Source organism: Onychomys torridus, chromosome 4, assembly GCF_903995425.1.
Source record: "Onychomys torridus chromosome 4, mOncTor1.1, whole genome shotgun sequence".
NCBI classification, from domain to species: Eukaryota; Metazoa; Chordata; class Mammalia; order Rodentia; family Cricetidae; genus Onychomys; species Onychomys torridus.
The window spans coordinates 110,458,768-110,478,624 of NC_050446.1; the positions used below are offsets into that span (position 1 = coordinate 110,458,768).

A 19,857-nucleotide genomic window follows, 5' to 3' on the forward strand; every position below is an offset into this window, starting at 1 on the left:
CCCCTTGTGGCCCCTATGTAGTTTCAGCATCTTGCAACATGTTGACTAAGTTGCAGCATCCAAGGATCTGGGCCCTAGCTGCAGGAAGTAGGAGCCATTATATTATTTAAGAGATATACATGAATCTGGGGGATCACTTTGTCTCTGCTTTGTTCATGAAAGCAGTCTTAGGGGTGCCCATGTTCAAGAGAACAGGTAAGCAACAGATCAGCTAGCGATTCAGCTGTCTTTGGATATATAGTATATAGCAATTGTATAGTCCAGATTTTTAAAAATTTTATATATATATATCAACAGTAGTCCTAAAATTTAGAAAAGGAACATTAAGCAAAACTGGTTCTTTAATTCAGCTTAAGTTTCAAAGAAAATAACTAAATGCATGTATGGCATTACTGATCTATAATCCAGTAAGACAAATAATGAAATAAATTAACAAGAAAACCATTAATAATAACTATGTCATTGTATACCAGCTGTGGTACAGGCAGCTTGTGTCTTTGCCTTGTCATCATATAGCCTAGTAAAACAAGTGCTTTCATTCTTTAATGCACCTATGTATGGAACAGAGACTCCATAGTGACAGCAGGTGGTTTCAAATCCTGGTTCCATGCTGTAAGTCTTGGGAACCTTCCCTCATGTCTTCCCAGGGCTTCTGGGCAGGGTCTGACTGTTCAGCAGTATGTTGGCTCCATAGGTTTTGTTTTGTTTTGTTTTCCGGTCTGTTAAGCAGCTGATCAAGAAGAAGAAGCCCACCCTGAGTATAAATTTGGAAGTGAACTGTCTGCTGATGACTTCAGTCACAAGGAAGCAGTTGCAAACAGCGTCAAGAAGGTCAGAGGCTTTGTGTCCCTATTCTTCATGATTTTTAAGGGTGGTAGTTTTGGTGGAATTTTTTGGGCTGTTACAACCCCAGGAGAATCTGGTATTGTGTCTTCCCTCTAATTATATAGGACAAAACTCTCTGCTGTGGGACCTGAATTTGACACATTCACACTATTAAGTTTAATATTAAGTTTAAAAGGACCTTTAGGTTACTTATTAATTACACTCTCTACTGGCCACCACCCATTTTGGTCAGGCTTTTAGAAATATCACAATTTATTGCCATATAATTGGTGAGTAAGGAGGCTGTATCTCAGAGCCAAAGGTTAGCCTGTTGGAACCATTAGGAAAATCAGTCCTGAGCATTCCAAACCAAACCTCAGTACAGAATTGGTCCAGCTAGTGAGAAATCTGTCCTAACCAAAGCATAGAAGGTTTCCAGCCATTAAGCTATGAAGGAATGTTATTAGGTTCCTGGTACTTGGTCAGGCCCAGCATAGGCTATGCTGTTCTAAACATGTCCAAATGTACTTTCATTTTGCCTTTTGGTAGCTTCTATAGGCCTCCTATAGATTAGGAGAAAGGGTGGGAAACAGAGTGTTGAAGAGTCAAGTAATTGTACAGTTCAGTGTGTGGCTAGTACTATTATGAAAATAAAAATGAGTACTAAAATGGAGATGAATGAGAAAATGAGGTAACAACACTAAGGAAACAAGAACCCAAAAGGGAAAGATGAATTCACTGTGCAGAGAAATGGCAAGTAATATTCACACAGGAGGACCACAATAAAAGCAAAGACGATGTGATTATAGTAGAGTGAATGATGGGTAGAGTGAAACAAGATGAGATGTGCTGGGACAGAGTTATCTACTTTAGAATTTTGGAAGTTTCTATGAGAAATTCAAAGCTTAGGTGAAACATTATTTGTTTCACATAAAACTTTAAAAGGGGGAGAGAGTGTAATCTAATAGAAGACTATGATAGTCCTTTGTGGACGCTCCTTTAGAGAAAAGTAGCAGGGCAGAAGTGTGGAAAACATTGAGAATGGGCCTTTAATTGGTCAGAAATAGCCCCTAGGGGTTAAACTAGAAGGAGAGAGGATAGAATGTTCCAAGGGGTATCAAGGAAATAAACAGGTACAGCTTACCGATGGTGGATTGAACTTGGAGGTGAGAGAGAGAGAGAGAGAGAGAAGATGACCTCCTGGAATCCTTGTTAGAGGAGCGGGGTTGTGGTACTGTTTACTAGAGTGGGAAACATTGATGGGAAAGGACTGCATGGTTTCAAATGGGACAGGCACCCAGAGATGTTTGTAAGCTATTCCAGTGGAAGTACCCAGAGGAGAATTGATCCCCTGGCCTCATGGGTAAGTTGCTTAACCTCTCTTTGCCTTTGTTTCCTTTTCTGAAAAATGAGGGTAATGATGCTTATTTCACCAGGTACTCACCAAAGACTAAATGAACTTACAGTGGTGCCACATACATGGTAGCCCCTGTAAAGGTAGCAGTTCTTCTATGCTGTCATTACTTTCATCCTCATCGTCATTACCACATCACTCATATAACCAGCACCTGTCTCTAGAAGGGAGGATGAGCAAGAGATGGTGTTTGAAGTCCTGGAAATAGCAGAGATGAGTCATAAGTGGTAAAGTGAAGGCCTGAGTGGAGCCCTGATCAAAAGTTGGCTCACAGGAGAGGAACCAGGAAGGAAAAACAAAAGAGAATGGGACAGTTACAGGATCTGAATGCTGTTGAGTGGTTGGATATGAATACTTGTGTCTACTAGATTGGTAGCATGGAGGTCGTTGGCAAGTTGAAGAGAAGTTTTGGTAGAGTGGAGTAAAGGGGGCAGTGGAAAAGACAGGCAGAAAGGAATATGTCTCTGCCTTTGAGAGCTTTGCTTGAAAGGAACAAGTAATGGGCTGGTGCCTGAAAGAAATGTGAGGTATGGAAGGGATGCTCTTTTACAATCTGGGTGATGTTTAGTGCTATGGAAAGGGAGTCTCTGGTATTGTAAGAGAGAGAAGCACCAGCTGCCTGGGAACTCCTTGAGAAGGTGAGAGTAGATAAGATCATAGCTATGTGAAGGTGTGGTCCTTGGTAGAGTAGAGATACTTGCTTCATGAAGACAGTGGGCAAAGATGTAGGTTGGAGGGTCTGATGGAAGGAAGATAGATTTATTTCTGTCTGAGAGAAAAGTCAAGGAAATATGATCATTTCTGATAATAGGGAATTGAGAGTACTTTGAGAATGCTGATGCCCACTAAGACTCAAGAATGTTGCTGCACCACACAGAGTCTTCATCAGTTCTGTCTTCAATTGGGCTAGTATAACAAAAATATCAGACTAGTTGGTTCAAATACCTAAAATTTATTTCTTGGTGCTTTCTGGATTGGGTGCCAAGGTCAATATGCCAGCCAATATATTATTGAAGGCTCTCTTAGCAGGCATGTCTTCCCATTGTGGAAAGAAAATGGGAAAGTAAGATTTTTCCTATCACTTCTCCTAAGAGCACTAACCTACTGTGAGGACTCCACCTTATGACCTAATTACCTCCCACAGTCCCCATCTCCAATTTCTGATGTATCTTGACTTACAGTGTAATTATGATGAGTCCATTCTAAAAGGTGAATATGTAAGTTAAAAATACATCTAACACACTTAACTGGTTGAACAGTATAGCTTAGCAGCATAGTATACTGTACAGTTCTGGTCATTTGCCCTTGGGATTATGTGGCTGACAAGGAGCCACTGTCCTGAATCACAAGAGAACACCAAACAGTGTATGCTTAGCCAAGAGAAGATCAAACTGCAAATACAGTTGCCACTCAATGATTATCACTCCACACCCTCATAAAACAAAACAACATCATAAATCAAGCCATCATTAAGTTGGGGGTCATCAATCTATCGCACTGCAATTAGGGTTTCACCATATGCTTCTGGTGGGGCCGCAAACATTGAGTTCATGGCAGGGTCACAAACATGAACGTTGGCTTACCAAAAATGACCATTTGTGCTTCCCTTTACATTTAAGGGAAGGTGACCACATTGGTAATCCATTTCAATCCTCATGCCTTAATCCTTAGTGAAGACTTTATAGTGAAGCATCTAAGTGAAGATTGTTAGCAGAGGAGGAAAGTCTAAAAATTAGAACTTCTAAATATAAGACAGTGAGCCTCGAATATCTGCAGTATTTGTTTTTGGTGATGGCTTTATGTCATCAATAATGTACCATATAAACAAATAAATAGAATAGCAAGTTTACATACACTTACTTACATAAGTACAGGCTAATGAGTTTGGAAATTTGACCTTTAGAGAGGTAAACAAATCATTTTCTTTCTCTAATTTAGACCTCAGATGACCTTGAACATGAAAACAACAAAAAGGTAACAAAATACTTCTCAAGCATTTTTTCATTAGGAGACACTCACATGTGGCCCTCTTAAATTTAACATCTTCTACTAAGTGTTGATAATCTTCCTAGCCCATGCAATGTCAGGGGTAGTGTTTATAGGTATAGTATTGACATGTCTGATTCATCTTGTTATAAGAGTTCAAAGAAAAAAAAATCATACCAATAAAACTATTAAATCTGATTTAATACATAACTAAGGCAGGTAGGACAATTTTCCTAAAAGTGTTTAATACTGTAAGGTATTTCCTTATGTGGATTTAGATTTCAGTCAAAGGAGAAAGTTACATAATCATTAACATATTAAACATGAAAATAAAAATGACCAGTTGTGCAGCAGAGCCATATCATAGCATAGAAGAAAAGTGATCTTGGTTCTGAGGATGCTGACATTAGGAAAGGTTAGCTTCACACTGCATATCTTAGAGGGGCTTCATTCAACGTATCAGACACTGGCTTTATTGTGAACAAAAAATATTAACATTTTAATTTTCTTTTATCCTCTTCAAGGTTCTTCATGTTGTTCAAATTTATGCATATGTTTTATTATATAATGTGGAGACTGATGGCAATCACAGGCAGAATTTCCTTGTCCACGGATTCTCACTCACAATTCAGAGCACAGGAAATCCTGCCTTGCTTGTGGGGCCCTGTTGCATTTGGAGTGATGTGTCTTCTTATTTCCTAATTATTCTGAGTTAAGGAACAGTTATTTAGTTATGTGTTTCTGAGGACCTTTCTGTGCCTAGACTGGATTTCCATAAGATGGTAGGGTCAGCTGTACACAGATTGACACATTTGATGTTTGCGGTTGGTTAACTGAATGATTTTAGTCCTCAGTGCCTCAGTCTTGCTCTGTGACTAGTGGGAATCCTCATGGTACACTGATACATGCCATAGCCCTTCAAGTTCAGTATGAAGAGAAGGGCTTAGCCAAAATGCAACAGGACCCTGCAGACATCAAGACAGGAATCCACCATGTAGTACTGGTGTTATCAGCATGAAATACATGGGACAAAAACAGATGTGGCTCATGCTGGCATGTAGGGTGGTGGGTACAGTTGGGGCCTATATGGGACAAGATGGAAACCAAAGCAAGTTGTGTGTTTACATGACCCATCACAGGCTTTTACAGGTGAAAGCAGATTGATGTCAAAGACTCAGAGGTTAAGTCATCAGCAAAGATTAAAAAAAAAAAATTAATCTGACTGACAGTAGTTTGCTCATTGTGTACATGAGCTCTTTCTCTTCCCAGATTGAGTCTCTTCAAGGAAAATAACTCTAAAGTTTTCAACAAAAACTAACCACTCATGGGACATTATTTTGTTGTTCTTAATTGTGTTCATTTTGCTTTGAGTTCTTAAGAAATAAAGAAAATAGTTGAGTTCATTTTCTTCTGCACAAAATAATACATCCTATGTAGTGAGTTATCAAGTTCTTTTAACAGTAAACGCTGTGATTAAAAACCCCTAAACCATGTATATGTGTGCTGAAAGTTCTAGAAGAGTTCTGCTGTAAAGTGTGGTCTCCAGCACCCCTCCATCAGTGCCTGAAAACTGGGCTGTAGAGTGACAGATCTTTGGGCCTCTCCCAGTAGATGTCTTCCAGTGCGGCCCAAGGGTTTGTGCCTACAAAGCCTATGGGTGATTTTTATGTACATGAAATGCTGGATAGCCATTCATTTTAAGCTTTGTGCATCAGTCTGAATGGTAATATTGCTATCATTGTCAGTGTTGCTTGCCATGAGACCCCAGTATGGTTTCTTGGATATTTTAAAGTCCTTTGAAAAATCTAACAGATAAGACGAGTGTCTTCAGGTTACCTCCTTTTGCATTAAGCAGACCTTTGAATTTTAAAGTGATGCTTTAAGAGAGCAACAAGGTCTCTTCCATTTGAATTTATGTATATAAAAATGCTCTTTAGTTAGGATGCCTAAAGCTAAATCTGTGAATCCCTTTGAAGCCATCAACTTAAACCAGTGTATCCTTGTGCTCACAGGGCCTGGTCACTGTAGAAGATGAGCAGGCATGGATGGCATCTTATAAATATGTAGGTGCTACCACAAACATTCATCCGTACTTGTCCACAATGATCAACTACGCACAGCCTGTGAAGTTTCAAGGTTTCCATGTGGCTGAAGGTAACACTGCAGGTTAAATACAATAGCTTTCTGTCTGCTTCTCTGTTACACTCATTGGCTCTCTCTCACTTGACTTAGTGCCGTCTTCCTTGATGTGGTATTTATTGTGCTGTCATTCTCTACATCATCCACAAGGTGGCTGCGGAAGACCATGACTGGTTAGCTTGTAGCTTTCCATATGCTTTCATAAGGCTTCTTTATTTACTTTGTTACGACAAAATATATTAGTAATATTTATGAAGCACAGTATCTGTCTTGATTCCTGTGTATGTATATTGTGTACTCTCTGGCTGCAGGAGAGTGAGGAGAAGTTAGTCAGTGGGTACAAGGTAACCCTGAGATAGGAGGAATAAGATTTGATGATCTGTGGCACTTAACACCTATTCAAAGCTAGTTCCACACAAAAGCTGGTTCAAAAGTAGTTAGAATACACCCTAACCATTTCCCAAGAATCCATTATTATCAAAAACTATGAAAAAATGTATCTCAAGAGTGACTATGACAATTAGGGTATATATCATTTGTTTAATTATTCCATGTTTAATTCAGCATATGCACAGAATGTTAATGAAACTCAGAGCAATTGGCACAGTCATATAGCATAGGCTACAAACACTTCCTGATTTGGGGTGTAAGATTCAGGGTATGATTGTATCGGCTGCTTGCTTTTTCAGAGATTTGATGGCTGAGTTTCTGAATGTATCTTTACTTTTCTTTTACAGAGCGCAATGTTCATTATAACATGTCTTCTTTTAACGAGTCAGTTGGCCTTGGCTACTTGAAGACACACGCGATTGAATTTGTAAAGTATCCTAATGTACTAGATGAGATGGGTGGTACTCCTTAGGTGCAGCAGGAGTCTTTACAATAGATTAGCAGCTATATGTAATTTTAGTATATAGGAGTTTTTATATAACTTTTATTGTAGTGCTAATAATATTATGTGTGTGAAAGAAGACCATGGCAGCTGTGATGACCTCCCCCAATGTGAATAATTTCTAGAATTCACAGTGTGATAGTGATTTTCCTTTGAGCATCATTTATGAGGGGGTTTGTCCTGTGTTGTCTACCTGTGTGTCATTGGTGTCCCACATCTCCACTGCTTTAGTTCTTTGTTCTGTTTGTCTAGGCTGCTTTTGGATTTCCTTAATAAGTTACCCAGTTACAATAAGCGACAAATGAGCCGCATTTACCCCAAGGGAGGCCGAGTTGATTCCAGTAATTACATGCCTCAGATTTTCTGGAACGCTGGTTGCCAGATGGTTTCACTGAACTATCAAACCCCAGGTAGGAGCTAATGTCCAGTGACCCCAAATTCCACAAGAACACTGGGACGGGGCAGCCTTGGCAGCTGCCTACATTTGCTTGAGGCATTTTCTTCCTTTATTTTCTTTTTTTTAAGGAAGCTGCCATGTGACAAAACATTGTTTTCTTGGCTTTATATAATGGTAAAAGATTAAAACCCCAATGAAGCCATCATAGAAGATAATATTTCAGTTTTAATCTCTTTCATCAATGCCATGACTAGGCTGCCAAACAGTAGTTCCTATTCTAAAATATTTCTAATTTTTTTTCCTTCTGGATCAAGGTTATGTCTTTGTTTCTAGATGGAATTTAGTGAGAAGAGTTGAGTATGTCTGTGTGGTAACTGAGACTCTTTCCCCCTTTGGAAAATACCCTGACCACTGTGGCCCTTCAGCAAACACCAATGGCAGTAGTACTTTACCATAAAAGCACAGACTTATAGCATGAACTCTGTAAGATGCTACATGAGGAGTTAGATGACGTCCGAGGTGTCTTCCAAAGTATATTCACAGGCAGCTTTCCAATATACAGTGACTCTTTTTCTTCCCTTTCCTAAAAGGAAGAACTTTTTTTTGTTTTGTTTTGTTTGTTCGTTTGTTTTTTTGTTTTCGAGGCAGGGTTTCCCAGTGTAGCTTTGAGCCTTTCCTGGAACTCGCTTTGGAGACCAGGCTGGCCTTGAACTCATAGAGACCCGCCTGCCTCTGCCTCCCAAGTGCTGGGATTAAAGGCGTGCACCACCACTGCCTGGCTAGAACTTTTGATAAATGTACAAATTTTCAAAGTTTGCTTAGGAGCCTCTGGTCATAATTCTGTGACTACAGATAGTGAAATAAAAATAGATAAATGCAAAACCACATTTACTTTATATGATACATTCTTCTGCATGGCTTCTAATGTTGGTAAAAAGAAAAATAAATGTAAAATTGTTAAATTCCCACTCTTTTCTTTTTGGTCCTTTGCTTTAAGAGGATGCTTCCCAACACTTCCCAGCAGTGTAGCCCTTTCCTTTTCTCATGCATCTTCTCCGAGGACCCCTGTCCAACTTCCTGCCCTTGATCTGGACTCACCTGCCTCCCTTTGGCATGAACATGGGCTGGCTATATTTCTCACCTCTGGGGGAGCCTCCCTGGTATCCAGAGTTCCTGACAGATGTATCCCTGCTTGGAATCCCAACAGTCCTTTCTAGAATAGTCTATGTGTAGGTTCTGATAAAATATAGTATTTTTTAAGCAGAATCAGATGGAACAAAAAGATGACACTGCTTTTACTTACCAATGACTCAAGCTGTGTCCTAAGAAGCCTGTGAAGCTATGATAAGGGATACCATGATCCTAGGCAGTTCATGTTTTGAACAACCTTGAATTTATTCTGAAGAAGAATAGAAAAAACATTCATTTGTCAATTTTTGTCTTTGCCTATGAGAATAAAGAGAAAAGTTTCTGCACCTACAAGAGAAAAGTTAAAATTTAGCTCCTCCCAGGGTAGCCCTCTGAGAAGAATTCTAAGTCTCACATAGATAAGCCATCAATTTTTATGTGACTCTTCCCCAGATTATTGTACGTTCCTCTTAATCATGTCTTATGTTCTTAATAGCCCAACTGTGGCTCCAGCATCCCTGCCCTATGGGCACTGAGGCAATGCCTTCATGGACTCCCTAACTGTAGCTGATATACATCTCTACTCTCAACATCAAGGAAACATCCTATGACTCATGTACCAAATCCATTTTTTAGAGCAGTTCTAGGGTAATCTTTATGAAAACATACTTAGTGTTTAATATAAATTAAATATGAGGTCATTTCAACATGGACCCTAAACTGAGCCAGTACTAGTTTGTGTTATGAAAGAGACCTCTGGAATAATATGGCTACCATTGTGTCCGGTCACCCTGTCAGGATCTTCTTTGTCTAGGGAGATGAGATGCTAAATTATTTTTGTCTTTTGACAGATTTAGCGATGCAATTGAATCAGGGAAAATTTGAGTATAATGGATCCTGTGGGTGAGTAATATTATTTAAACTGTTACCACCTAGTTTTAGGACACCATACTTCAGCTTTAATGAAACCATGTCATTTTTAATTAGGGACAGCTGAATGTTTGCTGGTTCTGAAGCATAGATAGAAATAAGTGAAGTCTCTAGATAGATTATATTTGCAAATACACAACTTTTATCTGTCCCATTTTGTTAAGCAGGTTTCCTTTTCTTTTAAGCACAAACTATTCAGTTCATCATATATACTCTAGAGTGTTCATTTCTTTCTAATTTCAGTAGTGGATGTTTTTGTGTCTGAGACAGGCAGTGGAGCATGCTCATTAAGGCATTAACTAGAGATGTAGGCATCAAATATGTATGGCCTTATTGCTGAGGAATATAGGAATGAAGTAAATTTCATTTTAAATGAAGCTGTGGGTGTAAAGTTGAATTTAATTCATCTGGAAATAAACTTTCATCCTCTCTTGATTCTTGTGCATGTTTATAAATAGCAGTTATATAATGATGTGAATGTTGTTCTATTTTACTTAAATAACACTTAAAAATCTGTGAACCAAGTAGCAAAATAGGAAATGTTAGTTCTTCTGAAATACTGAGAAGTTAAATGAAAGTACAGAACTCAGATTATGTAATGATGAAAGGCCCTGCCGAGACCACAGCCCAGTGGCTCCCAGGTAGATGCACAGGAATTCTGTTCTGTCCAGTGGAGTTCTGTGCTGTCCAGTCTAGGAGTTCTTTGTGGTGGCTTGAATAGTGGGATACCTTAATGTCTACCGTGGAAAACCAGGCGAGATGAAAGGTTTTCAGCAGTTATGCATTAAAAACAGTTGTTCTCCTATCTGTATATTCTGTGCCTGTATGACAGATGGCTGTCTTCCAGAGTGCCCATACACTACCAAAAGCCTACCTACCCTAAGGAGTCTTTGCAAGGTTCTTGTTCAGCCTGGTTTCTATAAGGAAAGGAGACTGACATTTAGCCAAATGTAAAAGGACTCAGGAACCAAGCCTGTGGTCAAAGGAGACAGTTCTGTCACTACACACTCTTCCCCTTGTTTGAGCAAAGGAACAGTCTCTCCATTGACACCCTGCATGGCCTGTGTTGGCTGTCTGATGCTCCTCAGGGGTCTCCAAAGGGCAAGGTCATTGTCTTTAATCCTTAGAATCTGCCTGAAAGTCTTACTCTTAGGCTATGGAAGAGCGAAAGGAAGTATCTGGTATTTAAATCATTGCACAAGCCACCATAGAGTAAACTCCTATACTTCTCTCCTGCCAGGTACCTCCTCAAGCCAGATTTCATGAGGCGGCCTGATCGGACTTTTGATCCCTTTTCTGAAACCCCTGTGGATGGGGTTATTGCAGCCACATGCTCAGTGCAGGTATGCTCCTGCTCATCACAGACTATAAACACACATACATATACAAATCCATCTAGAAGAAAATTACAGTCAAAATGCTTAGCATCACAGTGTAAGAGTTGTATGTAGCTCTCAACTTGGACTCACTACTAAATCCACCATCCAGAAAGTATCTCCCACCTAATTACATGCATATAAAATTCTAAAAAAATGTAAGCTATGATGACAGGAAGCAAATCAGCACTTGTGCCTGGACACAGATGGAAGTGGGCAGATTAACAGGTCATAAAGAAGCTAGAGATGGAGGGGCTAGAAGTACTTGCTTTTCTCACTGTGGTGAGAGTTTTAAAGGCATGCGTACATGTCTGAAAAATTGATCTTACTGTATAATTAAATGCATGTGGTTTAGTGTATGCTGATTATACTTCAAAAAGTTGCCTCAAAATTGGATAAAATGATAAATAAATGAAGGGCATACTTGTTCGGAATGTAAATGTAAATGAAGTTTCTCCCAGCTTTATAGTAGATAAAATTTAATACTGATCTTTACAATTAGGCAATTTTCTCACTGCTAACCAGTATTAATGTCTCTAAAGCACAGAGGCTGAGTCTGGCACTGATCTTCTTCTGCTGTATTTCTTTTCAAGACTTCTACAAGAATTCAGGTGTTAGTGTATAGCCTTACAGAACCCCAGAACTAGAGGAGATCTTAGAGCATATCCACAGTCCTTGCTTCATTCCTCAGATCTGGACACCTGGTTGACAAATCCATGCTGAGGGCCCAATTTCTTCATGGATATTGTGTGTGTGTGTATATTTCCTTGCTCTTTTTCAAGATATGTTTAAAGAACATTACCTAAGAACTTGTACTTTCAAAGAGTAGCTACTCAACTATGCTTTGTTTTAATATAGAAAATTCCAGAAAATATCAAATATTTATATTAATTGAAATTCCCTAAATAAAATTTTTCATTTCTTCATTACAGTGGCCACTGCTCACCCATCCTGTGTCTGTGTTACTGCAGGTTATATCAGGACAATTCCTATCAGATAAGAAGATCGGCACTTACGTGGAAGTAGATATGTATGGGCTGCCCACTGACACCATACGGAAGGAGTTCCGGACTCGAATGGTTATGAACAATGGACTCAACCCAGTTTACAATGAAGAATCATTTGTGTTTCGGAAGGTAGGACATTAACCATGTGTCACTATTACTCAGTAACCAGAGGGACTGATTTTCTGCATGGAGCCCACAAGATAAAGGAACTCCATTCACCATACTGTCTTTGCTTCTTTCCATCATCTAATAGGAAACTTCTGTCCCTGTCCTATGATTATGCCTAACAAATTGGCTGTTTTGGCCCTGCCCCCTCCTTGGCCTCTTCCAGTTGGGTAGAACATACTTTCAGGCTGCGGTGGCCACCATCATGCACCAAAGGGTTTTCATTCTGTTCTCATAGATCAGAGGTCAGACAAAAAGCTGCACCAGAACTAAGGTCAGTGCTGTGACATGGGGTGGGTCCTGTGTTCAGAAGTGAAGCACCACCGCTCAGGTTTTTTGTGTTTCACACACAGTGTTCAGGGCCTCAAGTGTCATTTCCCAGTTCTGCCTGCCAGCTCCAGAAAGCAAGCTGACATCCTCTCTCATGGGCATTCTTTCATCTCTTCAGTTGAGGAGCTTTGAAACATCCACACACAAGCAGAGATCACTCCAGAATGCCCATTATTTCCCTTACCTGGTTTGCTGTTAAATAGAAATGTTTTCTTGCTTTTTGGGACACAGATTTACCAGGTGTTTCTGCTTCATCCATTTGTCAGGAAACAAAGGGAATCAATCACCTTTGGTCTTTCCTAACAAAGTAGGGACTGTTTATTTCGGAGTAGAACTGGCTGAGAGAAACCAAAGTAGGGCTGAGAAACAGGTGCCTCTGACTTGAGCTCCCCCCTGTGATGGGATACTATCCTTACTTCCACCCCACTGTCACTCCTGACACAGTGTGTATTATGTTTTGTTCTGTCTTTTTTCTTCCTTCAATTTTTCAGTTGCTGCCATGAAGATGTACTTTTCCACGTGATGAGTAATTCCTACACACATTTGTAGAAAGTCAGAAAAATTTCCCAGACATATCCTTTTTTTGATAAATATATATCCAACTTTTTTTTAAAACTCTTAAAATTTGTCAGTGTGGACTGTTACTTCAGGACATTTTCATGCCAACATACAATGTGCATTGAACACATACACCTTACCTCACTGTATGGTCCCCTTTGCTCTCTTTCCCACTGTTCCCTCTCCCCATAGTCCTCTTTCTTTCCCTAGACAATTTCATTTCTCCTCTCAGGTTATATGCATAACATAGTTCTATGTGTCTGTATAAAGTCTAGAAACCACATATGAGAAAGGGTGTATGACATTTATCTGTCTAGTGCTGAGCTTTCCCCATTTCGTATGATTATCACCAGTTGCTTCATTTCCTATAAACAACATAACTTTTTCTTTCTGCCGGAGAAAAAGTCCATTGTGTGTATATACCACATTTTCTTGCTCCAGTCCTCTGCTTTTGACACCTAGGTTGGTTTGTAACTTAGCTGTGATGCATGGTGCTGCAGTGAACATGGATGTTCAAGTACGTCCGAGGTATATTCACTTCGAGGCATTTGGGTAAATCCCAGGAGTGGTGTCTAGGTCATATGATGCATCTAGTTTTTTGAGAGACCTTCATACTGATTTCAAGAGTGGCTGGACTAGTTTACATTCCCACCCACATCTTTGTTAGCATTTGTTTTCTTAATGGTAGCCATTCTGACTGAGGTGAGATCGAATCTCAGTATTGTTTAATTTGCATTTTACTGATGACTTGTGAAGTTTAATTTTTTTGTGTTTAACTACCATTTGTTTTTCTCTCTTTAAACTTATTTTTATCTTATGTGTATTAGTATTTTACTTGCATGTATTTCTGTGTCCCTTGTACATTCCTGGTACCTATGGAGGCCAGAAGTGGGTGTGGGATTCCTTGGAACTAGAGTTATAGGTGGTTGTGAGCTGCCATGGGGTGCAAAGACTTTAGCCTGGGTCCTCTCGAAGAGCAACTAGTGCTCTGAACTGCTGAGTCAGCCCACCAGCCCTCATATATATTTGTAACTCTTTGAGAATTGCCTGCTCATTTCACTGGACAATTTATTGACTAGGTTGTTTGATTCCTTGCTGTTTATGTTTAGTTTTTGCTTGTTCTTTGCATACTCTAGATATATCAATCCTCTATCTGATTTATAGCTAGTAAAGATTTCTCTCCCATTCTGAATGTTCTTTACTGTTTGCCCTGCAGTTCAGAACCTTTTTAATTTCATGGGTCTCCTTTGTCAGTTGTTGGCATTATTTCCTGAGCAAGTGGAGTTCTATTTGGAAAGTCCTTCCCTGTGCCAATATCTGGAAGTTTTCTGTATGTTTTCCCCTGACAGTTTCAGGGTTGCAGATCTTACATAACCATCTTTGATTTGTTTGGAATCGACTTTTGTTCATGGTAAGAGCTGGGGCTGTTGTTTCATTTTTCTTCAGCTGTATATCCAACTTTCTCAGAATTATTTGCTATTGAAACTCTCTTGTCTCCAATATATACTTTTGACATCGTTCCCATAAACTAGCTGGCTATAGCTGTATGGATTTATATCTGGATCCTTAGCTCTGTTCTGTTGATCTGTATGTGTGATTTTGTACCAATATTGGGCTGCTTTTGTTACTATGGCTCTGTAATAGAGCGTGAAATCATGTGATTCGTTATTTGTTTTGCTCAGGACTGCTTTGGCTCTCTGGTGTCTTTTTTGCTTCTGTATGAATGCTAAGATTTTTCTATTTCTATTACATTTATTTCAAAGTGCTTTGTTTTGTTTTGCTTTTGATGAGGTTGTGGATGTGATTATTTCATTGATTATTTCCTGAGTGTGTTTGTCTTTGGTACAGACCAGTAGTTTGCAACCTTCCTAATGCTGTGACCCTGTAATACAGTTCCTCATGTTGTGGTGACCCTAGTCATAAAATTATTTTTACTACTACTTCGTAGCTATAATTCTGCTGCTAGTATGAATTGTAATGTAAATATCTGTGTTTTCCCATGGTCTTAGGCAACCCCTGTGAAAAGATCATTTGACATACATAACCCAAAGGAGTTGCCACCCACAGGTTAAGAACCACTGGTATAGACAAAAGCTACTGATTGTTTTCTTTGTGTGTGTTAATTTTATGCCCTTCCATTTTGTTGAAACCATTCATCAGAGCTACCCCCTCCTTTTTTTTTTTTAATAGTCATTAGGTTCTCTCATACATAAAAGCATTTCATCTACAAATAAGGACACATGGACTTCTTCCTTTCTGCTACCTAACACCCCAAATTGTGTCAACAATTTAGAGTACAAGAAACAAGGAGACTGAAAAGTAGCACATAAATTGTCTTTTATACATGAAGTGTTTCCTCAGCAAAACACTTCATGTTCTTAAAAACAAGCAGAACTAAATGTGGTAAGTAGCCCATGTGGCAGACAGACACCGGACTAGAGTCCCCATCCCAGATTCCACTGATTATCTCTAAAATAAACAAAGTCATTTAGTTTTTAAGGGTCTCCATGTTTGTGTTGGATGTACACGGGGAAAATGGTAAGATTGTAGCTGGGGTCGTTGACATCCATCCATTTAATATATTTGAGGAGATGATGTTCAGAAAACCTATTCCTGTGGCCTTTTTGGTATCTTGGGCGCCCATCCTATGCTGACTACTTTAGGAATGCTAACGGCTCATTGGTTTCTTTGCATCACTAAGGGGCATTTAAGGAGCAGTATTGGTTTGGTCCAGATTCCTAGAGTCATACTTCTGGGGATCCTTATTGCGATAAACAATGAAATGACCGAACTTTTAATTGCAGGTGATCCTGCCTGACCTGGCTGTCCTGAGAATCGCAGTGTATGATGACAACAACAAGCTGATTGGCCAGAGAATCCTTCCTTTGGATGGCCTCCAAGCGGGCTACCGACACATCTCCCTAAGAAATGAGGGCAACAAACCATTATCACTGCCAACCATTTTCTGCAATATTGTCCTTAAAACATATGTGCCTGATGGATTTGGAGGTAAGATAAATGTTTGGGCCCAGAATACAATGCAGATGAGGTCCTAAATTACAAGAGTGTGAATCATTTTGCCCATTCCTGAAAAGAACAAAAATGACCATATGTTTTCCTGCCTGTGCTGGGAACCCTGGTAGCTTTGAGGAAAGCAAGTGATATTTCCATAGATAGTTATTTCAAAACACCATAATTTTTATATTATTTAACATTTTACAAATGCTTTATGAAGATAGTATTTATACTGTCAGTCAAAGTGAGAAAAACAACTCTAAGAAACTGTATCTTATCAGTTATTATCACTGAAAGATTTGTTGAACTCAGTTACTAATATGCTGGAATTTTCTTGCAAACCCATCAGAGAGTTCATTTTCATAAAAAGGTCTCAGGCTCCTTCACTACGAAAATCAATGGTAGGAAGCCACACTAGGCCCCGTCACAGGGCTTTGCTCACAGCTAAACAGGTAGGCTCTCCATGGCCTCCAATAAACTGGTAACATCATAAGGAAAGGAAAGACTTCTTAGCCTCGGTGTCTTTGGACCACAGGAAACGGTGCAGCAGTATGACTGCATCCCATTAGCCGAGAGTTCAAGTCCCAGTTCCGCACTGCTGGCTGGCAGCCTGGGAATCTTAATAGAACATTTCCCTCTTTTCTTCACCAGTAAAATGAAGGTAATATGACTACCTCTCTCCCTCTAAGCATTCTGGGAAAGTTCTCATATACTAATACACAAAAATGTGGGTGTTTGTGATGCTGGGTAGTTGTGGCAGACCTCCTGAAATCCTAGTGCTATAGATGTGGAGACTGGGAATCTCCAAAGCATCCTGCCTAGCTAATCTAGCTGGGTTGGCAAGCTCTGTGTTTAAATAAAAGACCCATTAGTATGAGATGAGGTCTCAATATATGAGGTCAAGAGTGATTGAGAAAAATACCCCATGTCAACCTCTGGCCTCTTTAAGCACATGTACATATATGCCTACACACATAGAAACATCCCACCCACAAATGTTTGTGAACACAAGTGTGTGTCCACTGATAGAATGAAATTCCTGTACTATACTGAAATACATTTTTTTTTGAGGGAATAAGGTTAGATGGTTTATTGTTCTTAGGAATTCATGCTTCTCTGGTGGGTAGCTTTTGTGCAACTAACCTTCAATTTTAAAAACATGATAGATTAAAGGTTCAAAAAGTAAACTAAGCCAGGAGAGTTTCAATCAGAATGGGTAGGAATTATTTCTTCATTTGTACTCTTGGCTTGTCATAAAAAAAAGCAGCAATTAGAGGCTGCAACATACAGTAACACACATAGGAACCCATCAAAGCAGCTAGAGCAGTGCCTTGGGGCTGGGCCAGTGGGTCAGAGAGTGAGACATTAGTCTGTAAGGTGTGTTTTGAGGCTGCAGTCTAGCCCACATCACTCTCCAAAGTTACCAGCAGCACAGACTCAGTGATGGACTGAAGGCCAGAAAGAATCCTATTTATTCTGTGTTTGAGTTAGAAAGCAGGGACTATACGGGCTGTGGAGATGGCTTTGTGGATAAAAGTGCTTGCTGCACACATGCTAGGACCTGAGTTTAGGTCCCTGCATCCATAGAACAAGCTGGCCGTGGCCCTGGGTGCTTCTGGAACTCTCTGTGGAAGGTGGAGACAAGGGAACCACTGGTGCTTGCTGGTCATCACCCTAGCTCCAGACTCAATTTGGAGCTTGCTCCAAAGGAATAAGGTAGAAAGTGATGGAGCAGTCCATTGCTCTCCCTGTGGCCTCAAGACAAACAGAGATATGTACACACATGAGCGTACACCACACAAGCATGCACCATACTTGTACACACACACACACACACACACACACACACACACACACACACACACACACAAGAAATCAAAGTGTAATCAATACATTACATTATGGAAAGTGTCACACAAACACATTTAGTTAAAAAAAAAAAAACAACTTTTAAAAGTTTTTCCTTTGCAATGGGCCACATTTCAAATGAAACTATAATCTATAATTTCTTCCTGGGAAATGAGCCATTTGATTAGAAAAGGGAAAAGAAATCATTTGCTAAGCTCCTAGTTTGTGCCAAGCACTTACATTAACAGAACCTCAAAATGTGGAATTGATCTGCAAGGATGTGGGTGTGCGCAGGTCTGTGCTGAGAAATGTTTGTATTTGTAGTGTGGCATTCTGCCAGGGTTGCCTAATAATTTCGTGCAAACTGGTCTCTCATGACAGCCCTGCATGTAGTCTCCTCTGTGGCCCTGCCCACTGCCTTTCCGTCAGGTCTCTGGCAATCTCTGTACTGAGGTTCTGCGGACAGTGTCTTAACTTCAGATTTGATATTCAATAACAACATCCTCAGCCCTCTGGTCATCTCACAGATATGTGGAGATACCCAGGGAAGACATTGGAGATTTAGCGGTTTTCATAAAGGATAACACAGGGTGAATATGAGGATTGTCTTTCTCCTGAATCTCTGATCCTGAGTCTCCTGACTTACAGTGTTCATGTTTGGTGTCTAGGTAACCTCCCACAGTCACATCTAAAAGTTTACCTGTGCAGTCAGGGCATGTTCCCTGAATGTTGATGTTTTTCTTAACTCCCTAAGGACAAGTTCAAATGAAACTGTACCATCACGGAAACGAAAAGTGCTGTATACATCATTAGAAGTTTATTTGGCTAAAGAAAGTTCGTGTTAATTCACTGGTTCATTCTGCAAGTATATACAATAGGGTTATTCTATAATAGATAAGACACTAGAATGGATGCCAGAGAGAGATGCTTGCAATGCAAGGCGTAAGGGTCACTCATCGAGTGAACAACTCTAATATTTTCCTGCTCACCCTCCTTCCCTCTCTCCCTTCCTCCCTCTCTCCCTCCCTCCCTCCCTTCCTCCTTCTTGTGCTCATTCTCCTCCCTCACCCTCTCTTTCTTTCCCCCATCTATTTCCAGTTCTAAAGACTAAGCTGGGGACCCATGCATGCCAGACTAGCATTTCACCACTGAGGTTTTGGAGTTAGGGTCTTACTAAGTTGCTTTAACTGGTCTTAAACATGTGTGCTCTAACTTCAGTATCCCGAATAGCTCAGAGTGCAGGTGTGTGCCATCACACCCTGCTTGTAGGTATTTTATTTAGTTTGAACACTCTAAAGAAAAATCTGTTGGTTGTAGAATCTTCACCTGAACTTACCCTGTATTTTACATAAAACAGCACAGGAAATAACTATATCATAAGCAGTTCATCATCCTAAGGGGGGAAATCATTTTAATTCCTACCCACTGAGAAGTTTCTGAACTCTGGTGCATTGGCAATGCCATAGCTCTATGTTCTGCTAGACTTTTAAATGTATTTTCATTTACAGTCATAGCATGCAGGCGGAATCCTTTCTATCAAAATATGGAAAGTGTTCTCGAGTCTTTTCCAAGCTAGCACCCTTCTGTAGGCTTAGACTCAGGCTCTTACAGGTCATCTATCCATGGTGGTAGATTCTCACAGATGACAAACTTTGCTATATGCAATTGTTCCTAATTAGCCTTGCCCCTCCCCCACCCACCTCACATACATCTAGTGTTTCTTAGACACTTTGAGCTCTGGCTGACCCAGCTTCTTCCCTGCACAAGATAGGTCAACAGCTCCATTTTTTTTTTTTTTGAGCTGAGGATCGAACCCAGGGCCTTGTGCTTGCTAGGCAAGTGCTCTA

General features: G+C 40.0%; 1 protein-coding gene across 13 annotated transcripts in view; it reads left to right on the forward strand.

The window, feature by feature from the left end:
* Plcb4 (phospholipase C beta 4) overlaps positions 1 to 19,857 on the forward strand; it is a 378,383-nt gene that overhangs the window by 315,770 nt on the left and 42,756 nt on the right. For 7 of the 13 annotated variants that reach the window (XM_036183210.1, XM_036183211.1, XM_036183212.1 and 4 more), the window contains 9 exons: positions 728 to 831; positions 4,178 to 4,213; positions 6,238 to 6,379; positions 7,102 to 7,186; positions 7,542 to 7,666; positions 9,633 to 9,684; positions 10,952 to 11,054; positions 12,059 to 12,223; positions 15,952 to 16,156. In XM_036183210.1, coding sequence (XP_036039103.1) covers positions 728 to 831; positions 4,178 to 4,213; positions 6,238 to 6,379; positions 7,102 to 7,186; positions 7,542 to 7,666; positions 9,633 to 9,684; positions 10,952 to 11,054; positions 12,059 to 12,223; positions 15,952 to 16,156 — 1,017 coding nt within the window. The remainder of the gene's footprint in view (positions 1 to 727; positions 832 to 4,177; positions 4,214 to 6,237; positions 6,380 to 7,101; positions 7,187 to 7,541; positions 7,667 to 9,632; positions 9,685 to 10,951; positions 11,055 to 12,058; positions 12,224 to 15,951; positions 16,157 to 19,857) is intronic. The other 6 variants (XM_036183215.1, XM_036183220.1, XM_036183216.1 and 3 more) reach the window with 3 other exon arrangements.